This window comes from Procambarus clarkii, chromosome 82 (genome assembly GCF_040958095.1).
Source record: "Procambarus clarkii isolate CNS0578487 chromosome 82, FALCON_Pclarkii_2.0, whole genome shotgun sequence".
Classification (NCBI taxonomy): Eukaryota; Metazoa; Arthropoda; class Malacostraca; order Decapoda; family Cambaridae; genus Procambarus; species Procambarus clarkii.
This window is the reverse complement of record NC_091231.1, coordinates 1431963-1448385: the sequence shown is the minus strand read 5'-3', so window position 1 is coordinate 1448385 and position 16423 is coordinate 1431963. Positions and strand designations below refer to the sequence as shown.

The 16423-nt window shown below is 40.3% G+C and overlaps 1 protein-coding gene across 18 annotated transcripts in view; it reads left to right on the top strand.

The window, feature by feature from the left end:
- The window catches only part of LOC123764254 (ATPase family AAA domain-containing protein 2), a 184430-nt gene that overhangs the window by 108591 nt on the left and 59416 nt on the right, over nucleotides 1–16423 (top strand). For 8 of the 18 annotated variants that reach the window (XM_069315765.1, XM_069315763.1, XM_069315762.1 and 5 more), the window contains 4 exons: nucleotides 982–1032; nucleotides 3917–4018; nucleotides 5816–5961; nucleotides 12013–12215. In XM_069315765.1, the coding sequence (XP_069171866.1) occupies nucleotides 982–1032; nucleotides 3917–4018; nucleotides 5816–5961; nucleotides 12013–12215 (502 nt within the window). The remainder of the gene's footprint in view (nucleotides 1–981; nucleotides 1033–3916; nucleotides 4019–5815; nucleotides 5962–12012; nucleotides 12216–16423) is intronic. The other 10 variants (XM_069315776.1, XM_069315773.1, XM_069315775.1 and 7 more) reach the window with 3 other exon arrangements.

Here is a 16423-nt window from a genome sequence, read left to right as displayed (position 1 = left end):
TCAGGAATCGTATGCTGTAAATATACTTGTTTGGCAGCAGTAAAAAAAAAAAAATAAAAATCCCTACAGCCATTTAATGGATCCAGGGCTTCTGGAGATGGAATAGTGTCGACAGTCCAATACTTTATCTTTTAGAGACATACTTTAGACTGATCAATTCTCCGTGGCCCTATGCAGCTTAACCTGTCCCTGATGTCCAGCAATCCCTTTTCCTGGTCCTAACATAGCTGCTTTATATTTTAGAGTATGTTCCTTCTGTTATTTTTTGTGTTTTATATCTGAGCAGGAATTTTGGTTTAATGTTTAATTTTCCTCTGCAAGGGCTGTGATGAATAAATTCAGGTGGGAGCTACCAAGGGTTCAACTCGGAAATAATGCTACTCTTGTAAAAATGCTCCTTTCTAGCTTGCACCTCAGTAGGTCCCCAGTAGCACTATGTATCCCCCAATCTCCCTTCTTTCTCATCTCAGTAGTTTTATCATTTGGCTCCAGAGTTGGATATTTCTGTATAGCTAGGAGCTGCTCGGGTTGCCACCTGGTGACGAGACTGTGAAGGTTAAGAACCTTGTATGATAAACAAATCCACAAGGGCCGTGATGAGGGTTCGAACCTACGTCCGGTATGATCTCAGATGGGCCTTAGTTGATTGCGCCACGACATGGTCAAAAGAAACTGTTTGCCAAAACAAAAACTTGTTTGATAGTTTGAGGTTTTGTAGATTATTTTATTGTCAAACATGAGTGTTTTATGACTTACATTTTGTTAGTAGGTGGTTCACCTTGGTAATAATTTGATGACTGTATGCTTCCTTATCCCCTGGGGTCAATATGGTTTAAAAAAGGTAGAAAAAAGACATAGGATCCTGATATGCCTGTTACTTGTCTAGTGATCCAGTGCCATAGGCTTAGGGAAGGTACTGAAGTGTCCGCCAGAAATGAGCATTTCATTAAACTCAGCACACTCTCTTGTTTCTTTATACAGGTGGCCCTTGATATGCACGGTTTTGAAGAACGCGGATATGGTGGTACACGGGTAAGGACTTTTATTCCAAGTTTCGAAATGCACGGTAGAATTTCAATGGGACGTCAGTTGACAAATATGGATTAAACGTAGATAATCGATGCGTACCCCGTGGGAGTACAGTACTGCGTTCTTGGCTGTTTGTCGGACTTCCATACACTTCACTTGTGTTTCTGAAAAATATATTTTATTCTTGCATCATTGCACATAACAAGCATTCTGAGCCCCATTATGTGCTTTATTTGTAGTTGGAAAGTGAAAGGAGGATTATATATTATTGATAAAATAGATATCTTGAGGTTATCTTGAGATGATTTCGGGGCTTTAGTGTCCCCGCGGTCCCGGTTCTCGACCAGGCCTCCACCCCCAGGAAGCAGCCCGTGACAGCTGACTAACACCCAGGTACCTATTTTACTGCTAGGTAACAGGGGCATAGGGTGAAAGAAACTTTGCCCATTGTTTCTTGCCGGTGCCTGGGATCGAACCCAGGAGCACAGGATCACAAGTCCAGTGTGCTGTCTGCTCTGCCGACCGGCTCCTTGATATTACTCCCCGATATTGTTTAAAGCGTGGAAAATAGTTGGTTTCTATAACCTAACACTATTTTTCCTATTGATGTTTAAGATAAATTTGCAAGTTTTTACATTTGGAGCGGTTTAACCTGAGCATAACTCACGTGCAACTCGAGGGCCACCTGTAATATATCTGGTTGTATGTATATCTTGAAGGTGGTGGTCTTTCTGTTTTTCAGTACTGGATAGTATTCATAATCTTTGTACAAGATTGAGAAATATAACCGACACAGATACTGGAGATACCACTTTGGATCGGCACGATGTAAACATGTAGTTTACCTTTAACTTACAGAATGGCATCATTATTGCAAGTTATGTTGTTGACAATGTGCATCAAATGAAGAAATATTTTCTACTTCAGGTTGTTTTATACAGTTTGATAGCAATTATCATTACATCAGCGTCCACCGTGGGAGACTGCAGACTACTGCCTTGCAGCCTTTACAGCCATGTGAGATACAGCATGTATCTCAACGCTTGCCCTAGGCAGTGTTGATTTATAGTGCACGTTTACAGTCGCTGCCACTCGGTGATCAGCAACAGATGCTGCAGTCTCTAGTACCATATTTAAACATTTTGGCCCAAGATTAGTGTGGTGATATTAATGGTAATGAGAACGCAGTTGTTTGTAACCACTGTCATAACTCGCAGCTCAGTTGCTGACTCTCTCAAGAGCACAACCAATTTGTTTCCCTCTTCTGCATACAACTTTATTACTTAAATGTAAATAGCCTTTTAATGTATTTTAGGTAAGGTTGGGATAGTCAAGGATGATGCAGATATCACCGTCAATCAAAATATTTACTCTATATAATGTTTTGGGTATTTACATTTACATTAGAAGTTACAGTATGTAAACAAGATATGCTTAACCACGAGTCAGGCAGAAATGTGTACAGTGATCCCTGAAACCTGGATTATATCATTCCAGACTGAATCCAAATTAGAGCTAATCCTATTTTTCTAATGATTTCCCCTTTTTTTAGGCTAATTATCATCATATTTTCTATATGTCTCTTGTTGCAAATAATACAACATGTATTTCTGCATACTGTATTTAGATATAACAAATAAATTCTGTATACCCTGTAGCATGGTAGAACAAATTGAATACATTTTGAAGTTAATCATTCTGTAGCACAGACCGGTCTTTGTTCTCCAGAGGCAGTAAAATACAGTTATAGTACAGTACTATGTCATGCTGGCTGTTACATAGTACAGTACTGTCATGCTGGCTGTTACACAGTACAGCATGACATAGTACAGTACTATATCATGCTGGCTGTTACACAGTACAGCATGACATAGTACAGTACTATGTCATGCTGGCTGTTACACAGTACAGCATGACATAGTACAGTACTGTCATGCTGGCTGTTACACAGTACAGCATGACATAGTACAGTACTGTCATGCTGGCTGTTACACAGTACAGCATGACATAGTACAGTACTATGTCATGCTGGCTGTTACACAGTACAGCATGACATAGTACAGTACTGTCATGCTGGCTGTTACACAGTACAGCATGACATAGTACAGTACTGTCATGCTGGCTGTTACACAGTACAGCATGACATAGTACAGTACTATGTCATGCTGGCTGTTACACAGTACAGCATGACATAGTACAGTACTGTCATGCTGGCTGTTACATAGTACAGCATGACATAGTACAGTACTGTCATGCTGGCTGTTACATAGTACAGCATGACATAGTACAGTACTATGTCATGCTGGCTGTTACACAGTACAGCATGACATAGTACAGTACTATGTCATGCTGGCTGTTACACAGTACAGCATGACATAGTACAGTACTATGTCATGCTGGCTGTTACACAGTACAGCATGACATAGTACAGTACTGTCATGCTGGCTGTTACACAGTACAGCATGACATAGTACAGTACTATGTCATGCTGGCTGTTACACAGTACAGCATGACATAGTACAGTACTATGTCATGCTGGCTGTTACACAGTACAGCATGACATAGTACAGTACTGTCATGCTGGCTCTTTAATTTCTGCATCTACTCACAACTGGTCTTGAAGTCCTCAGTGCCAATGGTTCATTCCATTCTTTCAGCTAAAGACTGTAATTATGCGCCACGAACCGCTACCCCTCTGGCTGTGATGCTACGTTAACCATTGGCAAATAGGTTTATCCAAATCCTTATCCTTAACCCTCGAACTGTGTGGGCATTTTTAAGTACCTTTTCAGGTGCACGTAAACAAAATTATTTGTTTCTTATTGTACTGTAAAATAATCCGCATTGATCATTAGAAAAATAATTACAAAAATTCTACTTACGTTAGTTTAGGAGTAATAAGCCGGAGAAAATGGTTCGTGACGTCATAGATTTCAGTCACCGGAGTGAGGAGCGTTCGGCTGCATTCCAGGAAGTGTTGACAGATGAGGTGAGGTGCCGCACGAGATTATATGTTCCCATTTATTAATGTTATTTTCCTTTTTTCTTTTTCTTTTATGAGGAATTATGTATTGGGGTGACAGGTAATGTCAAGTTGTTGATGCAGTGCAACACCTGCGCGCGCGCACACTTATACACATTAAAAATGCACACTATATAACTTCAGCCTAATATAAATATATATATATATATAATATATATATATATATATAATATATATTATACATATATATATATATATAATATATATTATACATATATATATATATAATATATATTATACATATATATATATATATATAATATATAAGTATAATATATAAGTATAATATATTTATATATATATATTATATATATATATATATATATATATATATATATATATATATATATATATATATATATATATATATATATAATATATACACAGGTATATGTATAAATTGGTCAAATATTATGTAAAGCACTGTATTGGGGAGTGTATACATGCTTACCACCATCACTGATGAACAAGAACTTCACACAAATGAATAAGTATCACTAGTGCACACACCATAATTTCAATATACTGTATATATGTATTGCATGTACAGTATATATGAAGACGCATTACCACAAAGGAAAGTGAGACAAGAAATTTCTTAAGCTCTTTTGAGTAATTAAATGATCAAGTTGCTCCTAATAACTTGGCCACTTGTTGTTGGTGAGGAAGTTGCTCTTATGCTTGCCAGTTGTACCCTTACTGCTCTTACCAGGCAATTTGGCTATAATTTTGACATAATGATTTGTCCAAACAAAACTGTAAATTGTATAGTAAAAAGAGGTCAAACTGCATTCACACACAAATAAAGTACATTATTGTTATTCATGTCCTCAAATAGTTCTTTTAATACAGAAAATTTTCACACACAAAGAATTTATGGTAAAGTACAGCACAGTAAAACATGTAAAAATAATTATTTATAAGAAAAGTGTTGTAGTACAATAGAATTGAATAGCACAAGAAGATAAAATGAATAACGACAAATTGAGGGCAATGGAGATGAAGAAATGGTGGGGACCAGCTTGTAGGGCAGCAGTAGTATAACAGCGCAAGATGGAGGAATTGCCTACTTTTGACTTCCCATCACAAAAGTATTGAATTGTACTTGGTGTGTCAAGGCTTGCTGGCCAACGAACTTCATTTAGTTATGACCAAAGCTTTAATACTGGACATTTTGATAAGATATAAATAGATGGAGATCTGGATCAAGGGCTGACTAAATATTAGGTTAAATATTTGTTTTATTTGCACTAAACACTAAAACTAAAATAAATACATAATTTTTATTTTTGAGACGCTGCTTATCTGGGCGTGTTATTAGCTGATCGTTAGCTCGGTTATTCTTTCTGTAAATCAGAGTTGTGTGTTTTGTGAAATTGGTGTCTTCCTGCCTGTTTTCTGTCCACTTATAATGAGTAAGATGTTTGACAGTTAAGATGCCACTGTGCTGGTTAACTAGCACAATTTTATTTGATATAACATTAATATTTTTATTTTGAGATACAGTACTTCAAAATATCTGAATTGCTATGGGCCTATTCTGATGATGAGCCTGAATCTTCAGCACCTTTAGTTCCTGCTTTAATATGACAAGGGACAGATGACTCGTGTAATATTTTCAAGTTGAACATAACACTACAGTATTAATAAATCTGTATACAGAAGTCTCGCAGTACCTCAGTAAATAGTAGAATTCATTGTCTTTTAGATATTTGTTTTTACCAGATAATTGTTTGTCTGCAGGCAGCTCATCATACATCTACTAGCAATAGCAGTAGTTCAGATGAAGCTGGTTTTGAAGAACGAAAAGCTAGAAGCATGGCAAAGTCCAGAAACCGCTGCCTTCCTATGAACTTGACTCCAGAGGATTTACTTTCAGGAACACTGAAGTAAGTAGTTACCATCAAACATAGTTCTTTATTAACACTTGTGCTCTGGGTGCATGACCTCCCCACTACCCTGGGTGCACGACCTCCCCACTACCCTGGGTGGGATTGGGCATTCCACGGGAGCGCGCAGTAATTCTGAAAAGTGTATACTCTTTTCAACTGTCACCTCAATTCTCGTCCTAAGATATTCAGTTTGGTATCAATGTGTTTGCAATAGAAGTCTCTAGAAGAGTAAATGCATAAAAACTCCAAAAGCCCGGCTTACCACCCGCAGCAAACAGAATGTGCAAGCAAGTGACTCGGGAGCGCGCAAGAGCGATAAAATGTGTACACTCTTTTTGACTTTGGTCACCTCAATTTTCGTCCTAGGTCTTTCATTTTGGTATCAATGGGTTCGCAATAGAATTCTCTAGAGGAGTATATGCATATAAAATAAAAAACCTGGTCACGCTCCACCCGCCGACAAGTTGAAGATGAACCAAGTGTTCATCGATCAAGATGAACCGGCAAGGGAACGCCCAGAAGCCCACCCGCTACACTCCCAATTCCGACCCACAAATGTTTAGTATATTTTCCGGTTGCTAACATCAATTTTCGTGTTACAGTGCTCATTTTGGCATGAATTTTTTCTAATAGAATGCTTTAGATGGATACATGCATATAAGGCCAAACTGAAGAACAATATTGCAAATGCATTATAATAAAGTATAAACAACAATATAAACTATATGAAAACTAAAACTTTTTGTACTTACCAATTCAGTGTTGTTTGTGGAGCATGACACGAGTTGAACATTAGTTTTATCCACTCCCCCTGCAGCAGGAAAACGTTTCCTGAAGAGTCAACCCATGTTTTTTATAGGTGGAGTGGATGGTGGGCAATCATTACTGCTTATCAGCCCCGCCCAGGCACCCGCCATTGGGTGCCACATGGCCTACCAAAGGTGGCGCGCAGTTTAAAATCAGTCCCCCCAAAAATTGGATAAAAAAATGGATTTTTGGCAAATATTTTAATGAAGGACTCAATGCTGTGTCCTATTAATTTTTGGTGATTTGCACAGCTGTTGGAATAGTATAAGCTCGGTTAACCATTAGTCTTTTCTGGGAAGGCTGTTTTGGTGACTCCCTGTTGCTAGCTCACTGAATAGCTCCACCCAATTAAATCCATGATGAGTCCTTACAATTTATTGTAAGCCTACTAGGGACCATAGGCCAAAACCTTTCCTCTTAACAGGTGCAAAGAGCAGGGAATACTTGATCACTCAAACTAAGAAAAAGCTACCAGAAAGTTGAGCGAGACAATCGGACAACCGGTAAAGTAAACAAAAAATAGAAATCGAGAGACCAAATTGAGCGAATCGTCAGGTTGTGACGTAGTTCACTTGCTAGTTACACCTGTGTGCTGCCAGGTGGTCGTGCACCTAGCAGCTCAATCTCCCCCATCTTACACATCGGCTATTTTGCCTGGTGCATCATGCCAGTACAGTACATCACGATTACGATACTCGTTACTCTAGTGCTCGTAGTCCTGGTTTTCAGACAGATGGTCATTCTTGACGTGCAGGAACCATTTGCTTGCATTTGCGTTTGATATTTTAGTGTTTGCTTGATGTACATGTTTTTCCATGCTTCACTTCTTGTGTAAGTTCTGGTTAACTGTTTTCTTTGAGCGGCTCCTGACTAGAGATGCTTTTCTAGGTGTCACTCAGTGGTATGAGCCCTATGGTCATCAACAGTAAGAAGTCCAGTGAGCATGGTCAGCTGCACAAGGAGCTGCCACTTGACTAAGAACACCTGAAAGATTTAACTCACTTCCTGCAACTTGAGAGCTTGGGTTCAGCAGAAGCCCTGCCAAGCCCCCCAAGGAAAGGTGTAGATTGTCAGCAAGCCAGGACAAAGCAGGGGACCTCATACCTAAGCCAAAAGACCAAAGACGACCTGAACTTGAAAGAGGATGAGTCCAGAAGAGACGCAAGGTTTTGATCTTGCCGCAGAAACTATAAAAGGTCTGCAAGTGCTGACAGTCGTGAAAAGCGCAATGACAAACCTCCTTAAATAAGATGATTCTGTAGAACTGAATGACACAAAAGCACACCCCAAGGAAGAAGGGGGGAGGGTTGAAGGTGAAATTCTGTAATAGGATAGAACCAGAATCCAGGAGTGGTTAAAGGACATCATAGAGACACTCACCTTGGGCTTCCCATCAGCCCCCGGGACCAGCCATGATGACCCGAGAGGAGAACCATATTCCTCTCCTGATTCCTGATATAGATAGGCATTGTCCAACTAAACATTAGTTGTGAAGGCAATGCCTCCATATCCCTGACAGGCACCAGTGATGATTGCTGGAAGAACACACTAGATGCAGCCTATAGGATAAACCTGGCTTAGATGGTTATCCGTGGTGCGCTACATAAACAAGTGCATAAATCCTAGTGCACCCCACAACAAAACAAAATAAATTGCTTCCAACTACAAGGCCCTGCATGCGAGTCAACATCTTATGCACTTCTCTAGGTGAGACACTCCACCCCCCGTGGCATGGCCTCTTGGGGGCAGACTGCCAAATGCACCAGAGAAGGTACTCTGACAATGCAGGGGCAATGCTAAACAAACTTCTAAGAAAGGTAGCCCTAAACCCATTCAGCTTGTAGCACGGATTATGCTAACTCCACACAAGGAGTACGGCTTTAAAACATGTTCGTGAAGCAAATACTAAAAATTAGGAGTGATATAATAGCAAAATGGTCCCTCATAGGACAGAGTCCAAAGGATGGCCTTTGGACTCAGAGTGCATGTGCTTACAGTGCTAACGTCCTACTTAGTTGCCTTTAGGCCTGGGCAACTCTCCTCTGGGTCTGCAGCATGGCTCATCATGACCATTTCTTGGAGAAGTAATGGGACTTGCTCTGATAAGGTGATTAGAAGGTCAGATGTGGAACATCTGGCATCAACAACAGGAATGAGTGGTTTCCGGCTTTGAAGCTAGGAGCTCCGGGATGCCACCTATTGACAGCTTGGTATATTATGGTGTGTTTCATTTCCAGTTTTGAGTGAATATTTGCCATATCTGTTGATTGTTTTGGTGCTTCATTTTCACAAACCATGGAGCTGTCTGTATTGCCTGTTTGCTTTCTAGTTGCTTTTCCAGTGATGGCGGTCATAGCAATCCCCTACTCCCTGTACCTCTTCGAGGGGGGCCAGGTTCTGGGTCGTCACTGATAGACCAACAGGATTCGTATAACTGATGTGACTTAGTAATGGGAGACTATCTCATCAACATGCTTGAGGGAGCCAGCAGGGCTCACTCCAGAAACACCTATATTCATGAATTCAGTTATTAATGTTAGGAAACATAATTTAATATTTTCCTCATTGTGTCTATAGAACTTTGTCTGGTATTTCTATTGATACAAAAAAGAATGACTTTGCAGTAATATTTGTAAACTCTCAGAATTAAAACTTTTTAACTAAGCTCTATAGTAACCATTCTTATGTTTTAGATGCTGGATGTAAAAAAAATATAAATCTTAAGGGGGCCTCAGATTCCAATTTGCCCTAAAAATGCAACAAATGAAAACTCGTTCGATTTCAATCAAACTTTTTTGACAAGTTCTATATGAAAAGTGTTTCATCTGGTCCAAGTTTCAGCATCGTAGCATAAATAGGAAGGGAGAAAAATATTGAAGTAGTTGTGAAAATTATGCCAAAATGGTCAAAATCGATTATCAATCAAAAGTGTCAACTGAAATCATAGCTATGACTCTTTGCTATCACAATAGTATATATTAATCTATGGCGAGTCGCACAGTTACTAGATTAATGGAGTACTCTCGGCAATAGGAAACCATCGTTTGACCCCTCCAGAAGCGCTTTGGAGTTGTTATTTTGCAGTTAGACATATAAGGCATATGTATTGCAAATATAATTCCAAATGTCATCAATATTATGGGCTTTTATTCAATTTCTTTTTTTATTATGCACCCCATACCCATCCCGTGGGCGGTGGTGTAAAGGATTACAGAGGCACATAATCGGTTCAGGAACTGAACCCTCTAGTTCGTTTAGCTAAGCAAATAAAAAAATTTTGACGCTAGTTACAGAATTATTAATGTTATATATACATGTACACATTCTCATACATACATGTACATATATATATAAGTATACATATATACATACACATACATATTTAATCACCCACACAAATACACACATCAATAATCTTTTGTCACAAGTGATCAACAAGAGGCTCACAACAGTCACTATACAAGGCATTTTACATCTATGGTGAGTCGCACAGTTACTAGTTTTGCTGCACACCCACCCAACTGGGCGGCAGCTTTACAGTCATGTGTATGCATTACCTATAGTAAGCAAATTTTGGATACTCTGCTAAGATTTCGGGCAGCACATCATTATGAATGAAGTACTTACACATTTCTTGGACACTATTGATGGTGTTATCTCTTAATTCCGCGATTTTTTCACATTCCATTATATAATGACGCAAAGTATGCGAATAGTTCTGCTGACAGAGTTTACATTTTGTCAAATCTACATCAGCAGATGTTACAAATTCCCAGAGATACTTGTAGCCGAGCCTAAGCCTAGCAGTGGTAACATCTAGAAGTCTGCTGACATTATTGGATGACCCATAGACGTGCAGTTCTTCCTGCATAATAGAATGATGATAGATGGAGTAACTGGTGTAAATTTCACTTTGCCTCAAGTCTCCAAAATTTAGTTGATGTTCCTGGGATATTGCTGCCCTCAGGCTGCTCAAAGGCAGTCCAAGTTGGTAATCAATTTCCTCTTTACGAGCAAATGTCTTAGCCAACTCGTCAGTTCTATCATGTATTCGGAGGCCAATATGGGAAGGAATCCACAGGAGACAAACTTTGACTCCATCATTGATTATTTCATTATATCTGTGTCTAGCTTCAGAGATAAGTATGTCAGTTATGCCTTAGGAAGCTGAGGGCAGTCAAGGATGACAAGGAGTCACTTACTTACAATTAGCGTGTCAACTTTGGATTCATACACGTGCTAGAGTGCAAGGATTATGGCAATCAATTCTGTTTGAAGAGTGGAAGCCCAGTTACTTAGATGCGCTCCACACTCATGGGAGAAGGAACCATCTCTCCCTGTCTCAGCAACTGCACTTCCAGCTGCACCATAGGACTGATGCAAGGATCTATCAATGTAAATAATCTGGGAAATGGAGCGCGCTCTGACTAAAGCATCAATTTGGCTTAAGGCATTGTACTTTGCTTCTTGTCAAAACAAGGCTTGTTCTTTAATCAGCTTCTTGGGTGGGAAAGGGGGGGACAGTAATTTGGAAAGGAGTGATTTCCCATGGGGCAGGAAAGTAGTGTTGTTCTCTATCTAGGTAGGGGTGATGAAAGTTATACATTCTGAGCACATTGACAGTTACGGTAATCCATTTGGAGGGATGCTGATTTTCAAGGAAGAAGGCTTGGAGGGCTTCAGTGCAGGGGTTAGGGTGGGTTAGCCTAAGCATCTTGATACCAATTAAAGCATTAATTTCAGTGATACGATCACTTACACATGAAATATTCAGTTCATCATGTTTAGTAATTTAGTTGTACGGGGACATCCGAGGATTATCCTCATGGCTTCGTTTTGCATCTTTTCCAGCCCTCCAAGCATTCTCTCAGGCACTAGAGCAAGCATGGGTGCAGCATAATCAATCGGTGACCTAATATATGAGAGATACATCATTTTGACAATTCTCACATTTGCAGTTGCATGATGGCTCTCTGCTCGACTATGTAACCAGATACAAATACCTTGGTCTTGAAGTTCCACTGTACCGTAATGTTGTAGCCAAACTGGGTCGCCAATGTAAAGAGAGGCTCCGTGCTCTCAAGGCTGTGGCAGGCTACCATCCAAGCTATGGGCCCCTTTTAATCTAGCCAGCTTTTCATTATTTGTATTGCAAAATTTGATTGCCAATATTCATTATTATAAAATTGAGTACATTACTTGCTTTCTAAATAATTCTTCAAGCACGTTTTGTTGTTTCAGGGAACGAGCAAAAATTGGATCAAGCCTGGCAGACATAGACCCAATGACTTTGGATAGAGAAGTTTCCTTTGAGGCTGTTGGTGGTCTCTCACATCATGTAAAAGCCCTTAAGGAAATGATTATCTTTCCTCTGCTGTACCCAGAAGTGTTCGAAAAGTTCAAAATTTCTCCTCCAAGGGGAGTCTTATTTTATGGGCCACCTGGTAAGATCAGTTTATTATTTATTTTATTTTATTTTTATTTTTCCTTTTTGTGGGGTGGCAATTCTTGGTGGCTCCCCAGAGCCCCAGTACTGTTATTTCAGGGCCAGATGAAACACACCAGGCATCTGTGATGTTCTCATGTCTTGCTGATGCAATATACACGATATACGCAAATTCATGACGTTCTCATGACTTATAGACGCGATAAAGCACCTAAATTATTGGGATAGTCTCGAAGCTCTCCAAATATACTCACTAGAAAGGAGACGAGAGAGATACCAAATAATATACACATGGAAAACACTGGAGGGCCAGGTCCCAAATCTACACAGTAAAATAACAATTACGAGTGAACGATATGGAAGAAAATGCAGAATAGAACCAGTGAAGAGCAGAGGTGCCATAGGCACGATCAATGAACACTATAAACATCAGAGGTCCGCGGTTGTTCAACGTCCTCCCAGCAACTATAAGAAATATTGCCGGAACAACCATGGACATCTTCAAGAGAAAACTAGACTATTTTCTAAAAAAAACGTGCCGGACCAACCGGGCTGTGGTGGATACGTGGGCCTGCGGGCCACTCCAAGCAACAGCCTGGTGGGCTAAACTCTCATAAGTCAAACCTGGCCTCGGGCCGGCTTGGGGAGTAGAAGAACTCTCAGAACCCCATCAAGCAGGTACTGGGAGCAGGTTCCAGAATCCTGCTTCCCCAAAGAGGCAGGGAAAACTGGGGAAGTCATAATACTTCACACACTGAGGAAATGGGTCACAAAAAACTCAAAACATGCAAAGAAATTGCTTGGAATGAATGAATACAAAACCAAAAATCAGTTATCTCAGATATTGTACCCAAAAAACCTCTCTGCTTCTTCCCCCTCTCCTCCTCCCCCTCCAGATAGCAGCACCTTGCAACCGTTGGTTCTGCTAGGTCACCATCGTTGCACTTGAGCCTGAACTAATACACTAGATCTACATGTCAATAAAGGAAACAGTAGGTAAAGGGAAACCAATAAAGAACTTTCCCTAGTAAGAGGGGGTTTAATTATAATTAATGCTGTTTCTGGGGCTGCTCTCTTTGTGAATCCAGAGCTCATTTCCCACAATGTCTCAGATGAGAAACCCACAGCACATCATCACAACCTATGGGTCCAAGAAATGTCTTTTGGCATTAAAAGATGCTGCCAGGACAGTAAACACGTAGAGGCCAAGACGCTGATAAACATGAAAGAAGCCAACCAGAAGGATCACCAAGATACGTCAACCGCAGCCAAGAGGGACAACAATCTCTGGTTGGGGAAGCCGGCAGCTTCCTTGGTGCTGCCACCAGGTGTTGGGCAGCTGCTTCTAGGGAGGGGGTGAGGGAGAGGTGTGGTAAGACCAAAGTACTGGGTGGAGTGTTTGCTTAATTCTGTATTTTTTTTTTTATCCTAGTTGTTTTGCATTGCCAACTGGGGGATTGATTTTTCAGTGAGGGTGATCATGGATCCCCTGCTCTCTGTATTTCACTTAGGGGGGCCAGGTTTTGTCCTCTGATCCTTACTAGGCTTTTAATGACATGCAAGGGCTGATATGATGACCTTCCGCTTTAGATTAATGGAATACTCTCGGCAATAGGAAACCATCGTTTGACCCCTCCAGAAGCGCTTTGGAGTTGTTATTTTGCAGTTAGACATATAAGGCATATGTATTGCAAATATAATTCCAAATGTCATCAATACAAATAAGTATTGATGACAATACAAATACATAAACACAAATTGCCTGTGCCTTTCTTGTCTCTTCACAATCGACTTGATAATGGTCCAGAAAAGACCAAAACGTCGTCGTCTCTTAAATTTCTAGTGTGTGGTTTGGTCAACATTCTTCAACCACGTTTTTTTGACTCATCATCTGCACAAATAAATATTTCATACTTAGCAAAGGAATATTATGTATTTGCCAATTTCAGTAATGCTTACTCATTAGTGTGGACCATATTGAGTGAAACCCGATCTGAATCATGTGAACAGCAGAGCTACCTGAATTTCTTGCAACACATATTATCATTATGTTCAAAGATTTTGTTACCACCATTTGAGGCTCAAACCTGGCCCCCTTAGGTAGGTGAGGATACATGATCGCTCACCCCAAGAAACGGAGATCGGTAAGATAGTGAAACAAAACGAATAATGGCAAGGCAGACAAAACAGACAATGAAGCCCCTAAAAAGACACATTTGGTCATTTGGTCACAACATTCCACCAGGAGTGTTGTGACTGCAGATTCTTCCCTGTGGGAAGAGGCTTTTCTGTCAGCATAATTCATGGAACATAGATCCACCATGGAGCCTTTGATTTATGGGATTTTTAGGGCTGGGAAAGCTTGTGGAGTTGCCCTTCAACCCTGATTGGTTTTTAGGATCCTCTGTGGAGGGATATTCTCAAAACGTCAAGGGTTTATTATACCCCCTTTTTGTGTTTAAGACGGATTCCTCGATTGCTCTTCTCTCCATTTTGAATCGGTTAATTTTGAATCCTGAGAGGCATCCGTGTGTGAAGGTTTCCAGCCACCGGTCTTTTCCTCTCGGCAGATGTGCAGATTTGGCTTTTATTCCTCCTTCAGGATTAAGATCTTTTGAGTTCGGGTCAGCCGGTTCTTTCTGGTTACATTACAAGGTGCCAGATTGTTCGTGGGTGGTGGTCACTGGGCAACCCTCTCTTCCTTGGGGAGCCTTGCATGGCTTTTGTCATTCCCAAAAGCTCAAGTGAAGTTAGTTCAGTCTGTCATTTCAGGGGTCTCGTTTCTGGTTTTGTTTTCCTTGCTGTTATCTGTATTTTTTCATTGTATGGCATTTTTCTGAGCTGAGGAATTTTGTCTAATTAGCTCCCTGCTGCTCTGTAAAGTGGGTCAAGTTTTGGCCTCTGGTACCTGGTAGGCTTGCAGTGACTTATAAAAGCCTGGTGTGATTCGAAGTGGATGGAGCTATCCAGGTTGCTGACAACAGGGAGTCACCATCGACTTATCAGAAAGAGGCGTTTTATTACTTTCAATTTTTTTTGTATAATAATAAACTTGAATAGCTTCATGGTTGTGGTTTGAGGTTTCTGCTTTATCTTCTGCCAGTTTTGCAGTTAGGTTTGGTCTTCAGAAGTTCAGGAGCTTTTGTTGTGTCCCTCGACTGTATTTACGGGTGCAAATTTTCTACTGATTTAAAGTGCCATTTTTAAGAGCATGTGTTGTGAGGCTTGCATCTGTCTTACATCTGGGGAGCAAATCATTGTGGCTCCATGTACTGTTCTTCTTGGTCTTTGTTGACAATCAGGCTTGGACTGGGTACTGAAAGCTCTTTCAAGGTCTTTCCTCTTCTGTGGTTTGTCATGTTCTGTTGTAGCTACATCTTCTACCTCCTTGTTGAACACTTAACTATTTCCCACCACCATCTCCCATTCATACCTCTGGGATCATATGTCCACATCTCTCCTTACACCACACTACCCCATACCACAACCTGCCAACCATATGCCTATTTTACCATACATCAGAATCCACACTCAATCTCCCTCTTTTTGTCTATATTTTAAAATGCATGTGTGGTAACAAAAGGTATTTTTTGTTTTCTAAAATTAAACATTCATTTGAGAGGTGCCTGCTGTAGGGGCTGGGGAACCTTCCAGGGATCACTAACCATCAAATTGCATCTACAGTAGTTATATTTTAGTAGTTGTTGTATATGTAATGACTTCATTTGTTATTGTAATCTATCAGACTATTCAATTGCTCTTTGTTGTGGGAAAGATGCAAATAAAAATATTCAGGTGGGTGTCTGAGAAACTAGTAGTAAAGCAAGGTACAGTGGTACCTCGGAATGCGAGTGTCCCTGTATGCGAGTTTTTCGGAAGACGAGTAGGATTTCCTCGGAAAATATGTCTCGGAAGTCGAGGGTTACCTCGGAAAGCGAGTTTGTTGATACGTGTACAGGCCGACTGGCGCGTGATGGCATGGCGATCGCGCCTCAGTTTACCAGTGTCTCGTGTCCAGTGACTATCCCACCTGAATTCTTCACAAGGATTTACAGTTTTTTATCGGTTTTTTGGCCATTTGAGCATAAAAGTTGTCATTATATATCTTGCCATGGGTCTCAAGAAAGCCATTGGTAAGGTTCAACCTAAGAAAATAGCTGTGAGTAGAGGATGTCCCTTCTTGATTAAGAAAATGTGTGAAGTATG